This window comes from Silurus meridionalis, chromosome 29 (assembly GCF_014805685.1).
Source record: "Silurus meridionalis isolate SWU-2019-XX chromosome 29, ASM1480568v1, whole genome shotgun sequence".
Classification (NCBI taxonomy): Eukaryota; Metazoa; Chordata; class Actinopteri; order Siluriformes; family Siluridae; genus Silurus; species Silurus meridionalis.
The window spans coordinates 7,342,952-7,354,147 of NC_060912.1; the positions used below are offsets into that span (position 1 = coordinate 7,342,952).

Sequence of the window (11,196 nt, forward strand, 5' to 3'; positions counted from 1 at the left end):
TGTCCCTAGATGGTACAGGATGTTTGCGAGTTCAGCATCTACTTCTTCAAAGGTCCATAATCTTCATGAGGTGGGACGTGACTAAAGCTGGCCAAACCTCAGGACGCCTCGAAAGCTGAACTTGTATGCTTTGGATCATGAACAGATCCTTTCCTTTTCTTCACTTCGGCTTTTAGTAATGGTTAAGCACATTTGTAATCCTTAGACAACCTTTGATTTCTTTTTTCAGTACACAAATGGTTTCTTTCTTTCATTCTTCAATTCCAAATTGCTGTTTTGGCTACAATGCCCATTGTTTTTGTATAAAGTCTCTGATTGATTTTCTGTCTGTCTTGCTTCTTTCCCCATTGACATCTCTCTGATCATGTTCGGTCATGGTACGTAACAACAAATCCCGTCTACACAGGTAAAACTGAAGGCTGAAACCATGAGTAGATGTTCAGAACTATTTATCATTTAAACATTCAATCTAACAGAACACATAAGAAAAACCCCATCAATCACGTATTCCACTATTTTTGCTCAATGAAAGATTGGTTGGATACAAAATGGGTCATATTTGGTGTAGCTTAAAAAGTTTTGTGTTTTGTTTTTTGGGGTTTATTTGTATATGCTTAACTACATGAAAATAAAAGCTGAGATTCTAAATTGCTTCTAATTTTAAACTCAAATGAATTCAGTCTACATTGAATTGGCCTTGCTGTTCCAAAAGTTTTGGAAGGGACTGTAGAACAGCAACTTGCACATGATTACAATATTTGATTTATAAATGACCACCTCCTGCTTTAAAAAATATGTATAATGTCCATACATTTATTTTATTTCTGCCATCTGAAAAAAAAAATTTCCTCACAAGCCTCTCTTTTTATATTTTATAAATGTTAATGTAACAGCACTGTTCCCAATAACCAGTCACTAAACAGCACTGCTCCCAATCACCAATCACTGAACAGCACTGCTCCCAATCACCAATCACTGAACAGCACTGCTCCCAATCACCAATCACTGACAGCACTGTAGCACTGTTACCAATCGCCAAAGAGCGCAGTTCCCAATCACCAATATTCAAACAGCATTGTTCCCAAACACCCTTATTGAACGTCACTGTTTCCAGTGAACAGTCACTACTGCATGGTTCCAACTCACCAATTGCCAACGGCACAGTTCCCAAACACCCTCACCTAATGGCACTGTTCCAAATGACCACTCACTGAACAGCACAGTTCCAAAACACCAATCACTGAACAGCACTTTTCCCCACCACTAATGCCTCAACAACATTGTTCCCAACCACCAATCACAGAACTACACAGTTTCCAGCACATTTTTTATATATTAAATTAAAAGACAATTTATTTTTCTATATGAAAGACATTTCACATTATTTTTTTATTTATATAAAACCGTGTGTGCATGTGTAAGTCTGAACATCTCCCTTCTTCATAAACACGTCTTTACATGCAAACGACTACAACGATACCCTGAATATGCAAATTAACCTATGACGTTATCCGGCGGCTTCTAGCACATTTCCCCTGAAAAAAGACTTCGCAAAGCTGTTAATGATTGACACTTGAGTCTGAAATTTCGGTCTTATTTTTATTAAAGTTTATGCATCAATTCAGATTTCTCCCAGAATAGTTTATTTCCACACGTACCCCGTCTTCATTCTCTTTCTTCGTTCCTATTGGCTCAGCTGTAATAACCATTTGACAAATGATAACGGGCGCCGTTTGAGAATCGACCAATCGGCTTGAAGATGCAAATTCCTTTCAAATTTTTCCCGGGAAATCTGAGTTTCGCGCTAGGCGGCTTTTCGCGCGTAAAAACCGCATCCCCCTTCATTCATTGTCCGCTTCCTGGAGCCATTTTTTCCGAAGCGGCTCCGAGGGGGAAGTTCGCCCTCTCGCTCGGTCGTCGTTCTCGCGTCCATCTGCCGCTTTTGCGCCGCTGATCTTTGGCGATCGCGCTCGAAATGAACGCGTGAGACCCTCCTTTCTCGATATCTGCAAATATTTTGTGGCTGCGTTTGTGGGATTTCCAGAAAAATCTAATCGAAGTACGAGAGGTACAACAAGAGGGAGAAGATGAGGAAGGGGGTCGCGGTGGTGTCGGACAGAACGGTCGTGTCGGCTCCTCGTATCGAGCCGAACGTGGGGTCGATTTCAGGCTCCGATCGGCGCTCCACGGTTTATAGCACCGCGCACATCCAAGTGATCACGCCGCCTTCGCAGCCCAATCATGTCCGGGTGGCTTCATCCGGCAGCTTGTACGCGACTCCTCTCCAAGGATCTGCAAACGGAACCGGCTTGCGACCTGCTTTAGGACGACCTCCGGTAATCGGTTCTTTTAAGGATTGTCTTTCTATATTGTATAATGTATATAAAGTAAAAACACTTTCAGGTCGAGTTTTGGACGAAAAAATGAACAGCTATAACAACAACCATACCGACGGCCACTTCCTGAAGATCCACTTGATCTCTCGGAGGTTGGAGCTCGGATCCGGTTCTGATCTTTTGGGTTTTACTAAAACTATAATGATCCTAAATTGTACGCCAATTTTAGTGAAGGTGAAATGCCTTTAAATGGTGTCCCAGCTCCAATACTATGGGCCTGTCTACTTCCAAGCTTGTTTTTCCTTTTATTATCTATCACCTAAACAAACACACACACACACACACACACACACTCTCAGAGCGTCTTTTATACACAACAATACAATCCTGTGGATGTATTATTGTTGTTGTTGTTGTTGTTATTATTACTAGTAATAATAGTATTATGTTGGTGCCGCCAATTTTAGGACATGTCCCAAAGTGTCCTGCCCTCAATAACACTCCAAAAAAAGTGTGTCAAATCCTGTTTTACACACACATAAACACACTCCTATAAACTTTCCTTTCACCCAAAAGTAAAAGCGTTGGTTAGCTTCAAACCGAAAGAAAAGTTAGCAAAGAAAAAAGGTGCTAGCTTTCTTTGCTAATAGTGTATACAAAAATATACATAAAAAGACTACACAAATAACACACTATGACAACAATGTATGGATATAAATATCCATATATATTTGTTTTTAATGTGTCATGCTAATCTTGGGAGCTACATGTTTTAAGAGTCTTTTTGAAGCTAAGTTAGGCTGCTACATGTAGCTACAACACACACACACACACACACACACACACACACACAAGGCCAAAGCTTCATCTTTAGAGACTGTAGAGTGTTTAACAAATTCATCTCTACTACACAAATATAGACTAGAGAGAGTCTATAGCCTATATATAGAGTGTGTGAAGAGAGATGTGAAGCAGCACAGTTTTAATTGCATCCACAAAAAAAACCTCAAACATATATTTATATCATCTGTTAATATTAAGGACTGAGACACATAAGAGCTTTGTTTTTTTCTATGTAATATATAATAATTACAGCTTCCTCCAGCTCTGTAGAGCATTTAGGCTTAAAAGGGAAGCCATTTGGGGATTCAGTCTAGGCCTTGTTTTGTGGAGATGGGGGATGGGGTGTGTGTGTTGCTTTTTTCAGTTTGAAGAAAGTCAAAGGATTTGGAAAAAATGTCCTTTGCTATTGTACAGTTTATGCTTTTGTACTGTGGTGATATAGAAACGAGTGTCAGTGTTTTGGGTTTTGGCGTATTTGAAGACGTTTCGAGTCATAACGTTTTGCGAATAATGTTTTGTTCCCCAAGATACGACGCGATGATACGAGAAAAAGTTTATATTCTAAGAAAAAATTAATAATACTCTGACGACTAATAATAAACGATCGTTACGAGTATAGTAGAAGTGCTTAATCCTGAAATCGGTCTATTGATGAAATCTTCAGCGTAACATCCAACAATTTTAAACAAATCTCCAGAATTGTTAATGCAAACAAAATCGCCGTTTGGATTAAGCGCATCGTACAAGTCCGTATGTTTACTCTGTTGGATTGTTAATTCGAATGGTTGTTCATCCACACAGCCTCTGTGAAGAATCATGCTGTGGTAAACCAGTGGTAGCTGTAAAGCTAAAGAGAGTTCTTCTTCAGCCGAAGGAACAAAAAACGTCACCAAATTCTGTGTGGTTTCAACTCAAATTCACATCCTTCTCAAAATTCGTGCAATTGAACATTTTTGCGGTAAAGCTAAAGAGAAAATGGGGAACACTCATCTACTTTCTCTTCCTTTGATGAATGCATGCGGCCTTACTTCAAGCGCTGTTTGTCTTAATTTTTGTTATGTAAAAATGCACAACGTATTCAAATTATTTGTCCGTTAAGTTGAAACTTCTGGCAATGTTTTGATAAAAGAACACCTGTAAAAAAAGACAGCATAGGATTACTAAAAATGGAGGAGAGCTACAAATTTGCTAATGGTGAAACAGAACCTGCTAATAAACAGATACATATCTTTCTTACCCAAAAACCCAGAATGTTTATTTCTGCTCAAACCCAAATCCGATTGCTGATGTAAAAAGAACATTGAAGTTTCCTGTAATGCTGTAACGGTAGGTTTGTGTTGGAGGAGTCAACATTACCCGACATAGTGAACATGTTATCGTATGGTGTGGTATCTCGTCTAATGTTTTATTGAGATTGTCTTGTACCATATGAGTACTACGAAGTGCACAATATTATACAGGATGCTTTTAGGTTCAGAGGTCTTATCAACATGTCCATTCTCACCCGTCACTTTGTATTCCACTTTAATCTCAAGCTTTGTTTAGCAGTCTATTGATTTTTCACTCCAAACTTCATCACTGACGTGTCGATTGTGCTAAACGAGTCAGAAACCAGTTGTCACACGTGTTGCACTTCTGCTTTGTTGCTGCCTTTTCTCATAAGGTTTAATTCACCATCAACGTATTTCTGTGCAGGCCAAAAGGCGTTTAGAGTTGGACATCGCAGATCATCAGTACAGTGAACCGGCCCGAACACCGAGGGGTCGCAGAGCAGCTCTCCGAATGAAGAGCCCTAAAGGTATTTCATTTCTGAATGTTTAATGCACAATAGTTCCAAAATGAAGCATTTCAGTCAAAGTATTTCATTTAAAACGAGGCTGCTTTGCATTCAAAATGTCATAAATTCAGTCAATTGAAAAAGCTCCAATGTGTTGCCTAGTCCCATAATAGTTTTACTGACTAGGCTGAATAACAAGATTATCAAAATTCAGACTAAACAGTTTTATATTTGATTATTATCCTTTCCTAACAAAGGTTCTAATGTAGTACACATGGTACTGTATGACAATGAACAGGCAGAAGTTGCTTCTTAGGAAGAACTCAAAAGGAAGTCACAGACTGTAAAATTCCACTCTCAGACCTTATACCAATAATACGCTCATACTTCTAAAACATTCAAATGGAATTTAACCAGTTATTGATTCAGAAAAACTTCTTCACCTGCCATTTTGAATCCAGACACGACCAGATCCTATACACAAGATGCCGTATAAGAGACTCCAGGCTTGCACATGATTTTCCACCAAATGAGCCCCTAATATGATATATAGACTCATATACAGTATATACTCCTAAAACCCACATATGTTGGAGTTCAATATGTACCAGCAAAGTAATGACTGTCATTCTTACTGAGTATTCATCTCTGCAAAGATGCTACGAGACAATGTCTTAAATTGTTTAAATATTTATTAAATTGAAGTATTAAAATTAAGGACTCGCAGTCCAAACAATGTAAGCCTTTTTTGCCATAATGTCCCATCTTACCTACCTTGATCCTGCCATGAAAATACCCCTTGTTGATGGTGGGGCATTAAAAGAGTGATAAACAAACATGTAGTGCATATAGTGGTGGACAGTAACGAAGTGAATGTAATTTGTTATTGTACTTACCATAATTTCCGGACTATTAAACGCACCCAAATATAAGCCGCACCCACTGAATTTGACAAAGATTTTTATTTTGAACATAAATAAGCCGCACCTGTCTATAAGCTCCTACAGCTCCTAAGTTCCTACATTGAAACTAATTAACTTTACACAGGCTTTAACGAAAGTTTACACGGCTTGTATCTAAACAGTAGCCTACCAAGAAAGTCATTGGTCACTGTCTTCCTCCTTCCTTTCACAACAATTTATCTCCAGAGTTTATCTTTTGGCATTGTCGTGCATTTAAAAATCAGCATCGGTGAAGCTTTTCTCCCGATGCCGTGCAGCTCAGAACACAGGTGAAGTGTGTTTTTTTTCATGCCCGGTTATTTTCAGCGTGACGAATGATTCGCATTTCCTGTAGACAGTCCGAGTGAGCGGCAGGTCAAACGTCAGAGGAACCTCATCCATATTTATGATGTGGTGCGGCCCGATTCAGTGAGAGCGCATCTGATTTAATGTAAAGAGTTTGTGTGATTATTTTGAAGGTTTTGGCTCATGATCATTTGAATAGATATCAGTGTTTGATTAATGAATATTAATCTATTAATAGTCTTTTCACATAAACCGAGTTGATTAAGCAAAAGTTTTGTGTAAAACTGATAATAGGACGTCATTAGGGAGCACTTTTACTGGAGTAATATTCTACCTAGTGTATCTCTTCTTGAAATTAAGCACATGGTTTTTATACTTCGTGCACCACCGTATATGTCACATTTACACTCTCGACATAATCCTGCAGTAAATCGAGCAGCTTCCATGTGCGAGCACTGAGTACCGATCCACACAAGCTGTGCTTTTCCTTGAAAGTAACTTAAGTCTGTTGTGCGAAGATATAGAATTGGTTTTAAGTCTGACTCGCAGTCTGTCTTATTCCTGCTCTCAAAAAAAGTCTTCTTAACTTGATTGAAGTGTAGGAAATAGTTATCTCAAGTGTGTGCAACAAAAGAAACTATTGTTTCGCGATAAGGCATTGGTTTATATTTCTTTCCCTGTCAACGTATAATCACCTCTGGAAAGTTGGATCATGATTTGTCGAGCCCTAGCAAGGCCATTCTTTTAGGCTAGGAAGGAAAACACATGACAACTGTTCTTTATATTTAGATATAATGGCCCAATGGTGGTATGATATGGACCACCACTAGTTCCTTCCAATCTTGGATAGATCTCTTGATAAATTTATAGACGTAACTTAAATATATAATATTATAATAAATATACTTATATACCTTAACTTTCCATTTCTATGCGTCAGCTCCTAAAACCCCACCTGAGAAGTCCCGCTATGACACGTCCCTCGGCCTCCTGACCAAGAAGTTCTGCCAGCTCCTGGCGCAGTCCTCGGATGGCGTGTTAGACCTGAACCAGGCTGCCGACACTCTCAACGTTCAGAAGAGACGCCTGTATGACATCACCAATGTACTGGAGGGGGTGCGTCTCATCAAGAAGAAATCGAAGAACAACATCCAGTGGCTGTAAGTGTTACTTAAAACAGTTGGTGGTACTGTGGAACGTGGATGATATTTATATCTTAGGTTTGCCTGTATGCTCCAGGGGCTCGACTCTACCCTCAGAATCAGGGCCGTTGTGTCCTCTCGGCCCTCTGCAGAATCTCGGCCGAGAGATGCTGGCCCTGCGAGACGAGGAACGACGACTCGACGAGCTCATTCAGGCCTGCACTAACAACGTGCAGCAGATGACCGAGGAAATGCACAACCAGAAATATCCTTTACTGCCTGGCTTGATCAGATTGCAGGATTAATAGTGAGCGGGTTTGCTGATATCGGAAAACGTAATGGAGGTATTGCAGATGCGCATGCAAAGACGTTTTATGAACAATTAACGTAGACAAATTTTGTTTAGCAAGTAGAACAATGAACATTAAAGGTCAGGTGATCAGCGAGACAAGATCCAGAGCAAAACCAGGAAATCTAAACAGGGAACGAATGTTTGGGTAAAAACAGGTTTCATTCACTAAACAAGACTTTGGAGAGATACAGTGGAAACGGGGGTGTTTATACATAAACCAGTCAACAACTAAACTCAAGGTAGTTGTACACTAGGGGTGTCCCTGACTACTGAGTTACAAAGTCGAATCAGAATTGCCGAGTTTTAACTAATTAGATTAGACTTAAATTTTAACGGAATATACCTTTAAGGAATTGTTAAATATTTAAATCCCTGCCGCCATGATGCTCCTGTTTCGGTCACGGATCATGGAAACTTCAATCATTCACGGGGTTTATTTACACACATTAAATATATTTATTAAACACTTCATTCTTTTCACATTTATATTTACAACATTAGCATAATACGCTGTATATGAATTTTTGGGGAAAACTGCCAGTTCTTTGTGAAATCAGAGGTACAGCACCCCTATATATCCAAAATGGAATGATCCTCATTTCATAACACCTCTGTGATATTGGAAATTAGGCTCCTCCTATCGAAGCATCAACAATTTGGGGTCACCTCAAGTCTAGACGATAAGGACACCTGAAGGAAATAATCAATAAAACCAATTAGTGGAGACATGGTCCATCTTACAGTGAAGCCCAACCTTCTGAAACGAAAATAAATTCTGCCACCATTAAATTCAAAAAGGACTTTAAACCCGTCAAAATGGCACCTTTTCCTTATCTACTCCCACGTATGCCTACGTCACGTACCAGGACATCCGGAGAATCAAAAGCTTGCAGGATCAAACTGTTATAGCGGTAAAAGCGCCTTCCGAAACCAAACTGGAGGTTCCTGATCCAAAAGAGGTAAGAAAACAAACACTCTTCAGCCTTGTACACCTACTTATAGAAAGTGTATTCAATACATTTATCCAACGGTGTGTTTATGTCCGGTGTAGAGTTTACAGGTGCATCTTAGCAGCTCGAAAGGCCCCATCGATGTCTACCTATGCACGGACACCGGTGAGACAGGGAGTCCGTTGCGGAATGGTGTGGACGTAAATGGAAACGACACTACCTTCCTGCGAATGTCTAAAGGTGAGCCACATCTGGTGATACGCTGCTAAAAGTCTTCGGCAGTATATCGGCAAAGAATATCGAGTCAGAATATCGCATACGATATTTTGCGCTACACCAAGAAAAAAATTATTTAACCAGAACACATTGGGATCTGCATTTGTATTAATTACATCTAAAATGACACTGTTAACTCTGTAAACCTACCCATACCATGAAACCTGTGCCAGCCCTTACACAGATCACACCTCAGTGGCATCAAGTGTATTGCAATACATGAACACAATTAGTATCATTGAAACTGACATGGTCATTTTGATTTAATTCTTAGTAAATTTTACCACATAGTTGTTGGACACCTAATATGAAGTGGGAATGATGACGATGATGATTATTGTACTATATTATTATAGAATGACCATTACTATTAGGCTTATAGTAGACGCATGATCTGAACTAGTGTTTTACATCTAAAAGCTATAAAAAATAAAACAGAGTAAGAAAGGTAATTACTACTATCCTATTATTCTACTATTATTCTATTTCCTCTATTGTTCTATTACTTCTGACGAAGTGACGCTGCCCCAAAGTGCGATCCCGAACAGCACAGGTTGTCCCTGAGGTTTTTAATGCTATTTTATCATATTAACGCCTAAAAAACAAAACCGCACATCAACAAAACATATTGCTGTCGGTGCAAGTAAGTTAACGCTGCGACTACTTCTGGTGAAATCGTTTTTACCACAGCGACCCCCAGGAATCAGGTGAAAATTAAGGCTAACATTGGTGTCATGCCCTTATGCTAGTACTTCCTGTCACTGTGTAAGTTCAGAAGACTGCTCTCTATCTACAGGTCAGGATGTAAACTCCAAATGAAACAACTGCATACAATGAATTTTGTATGATTTTTTTTTTTTATATTGGTATTGCATTTTTGAGAATCGACAAACAAAATATCACGATACTCGTGCATATCGATATTTTCGTACACCCCTCTAAACTTCTGCATCACCATTATCAGCTTGTCTGCATATAGAAAACAAGACTAGTTACCTACATTGAAAAAATTCTTTTACAGAAGAAACCAAAGACATAGAAATCAGCGAGTATAACCAGCCGAACAGCAGCGTGACGCAGTCTGGGACGGCACCCTTGTCTCCCTTCAGCTCGTCTCTGTCGTCCATCCTGGGCCCGTTTGTGACGCTCTCGCCCACGCTCCTGGGAGATGAGTACCCGCTGGGCATGGACGAGGAGCAGGGAATCAGCGATCTGTTCGACTCCTACGACCTCGACATGCTGCCTCTGGACGAGCTGCTCATGGTGTGAGGGGAACAGGAGACGCTTCACGTCACGTTTTGTTACTATGGTGGGTTGTGGGTATGGACTTGCAATGATGAAATGAGACACTCCGGTACAGTCGGGATCAGACGGATTTTCGGAACCGCTCACGTTTGGTAGTTTTGATACTTTTTTGTTTTTGTTTGTATTTGTCATTCTGTACATCCAGATGAAATGTTTGTCTTTATCTTTTAAAGTGTGATGTTTGCATAGAGTAGTGGACATCGTAGTGGAAAAGTCTCGGACTTGAGCCGCAAAGCTAAAACCTCAGAAAAAAACAACTTTGCGTCAAATCGGTCTGCCATTTAAGAGAAAAAAAACAGCTGTACACGATCAAAACTGCACGGTTATCTCATTTCACTTTTTTTTACAGGTTAAATACTAAGCTAAAGATTCCTACCTTATATTTTAAACCCACTACTGTATCATATAGGATGTTGCCCTAGCGAGCGACAGACGAGTCGTTCGTTCTCTATATATGTGGGGGGGTTTTAAATCTATTTTCTATGTATGCACTATAATTTCAGAAGGTAAAGGAACAGATAAATGGAAATCGCCTCAATTCTGTGAAAATGCAATGAAAAAGGAAATCCCGGAGTGATTCCTTGGATACGTCCCATGGTCTGGGTGGTCGAGCTGCAGTTGTATCCCAGTTGGCGTCTGATGCAGAAGCGTGGGACGATACGATCAGTCATTACATCAGCGATCGTTGGTGTCTGGTGATCAGCCATAACATTAAAACCACCTGCCTGATACTGTCTAGTTACCTTCGTGCCACAACTGAGTTGTCTAAGGCCTGGACTTAAAGTCCTGTGAGCTGTGATGTATATTGGACTTTAGATACGGATACCTGATCGGACTGAGGTTTGGAGTGTATGTTATCCTGCTCATTAAGGCCACTGATATTAAGGAAGTCAGTAGCCATGAAGGAGTGTAACTTGGTCTTCTCCTGACTATATTACAGTATCTCACAAAAGTGAGTACACCCCACA

At 39.8% G+C, this 11,196-nt stretch overlaps 1 protein-coding gene across 1 annotated transcript; it reads left to right on the top strand.

Annotated features, from left to right (window-relative positions):
• The first annotated feature begins 1,644 nt into the window (after positions 1-1,644).
• Positions 1,645-10,757, top strand: e2f3 (E2F transcription factor 3). The gene is made up of 7 exons (XM_046844426.1): positions 1,645-2,336; positions 4,875-4,977; positions 7,144-7,363; positions 7,443-7,610; positions 8,542-8,656; positions 8,749-8,887; positions 9,945-10,757. Exons 1-7 carry the CDS (start codon positions 2,088-2,090, stop codon positions 10,190-10,192), a joined length of 1,242 nt encoding a protein of 413 aa, XP_046700382.1. The 5' UTR covers positions 1,645-2,087; the 3' UTR covers positions 10,193-10,757.
• Positions 10,758-11,196: the final 439 nt, after the last annotated feature.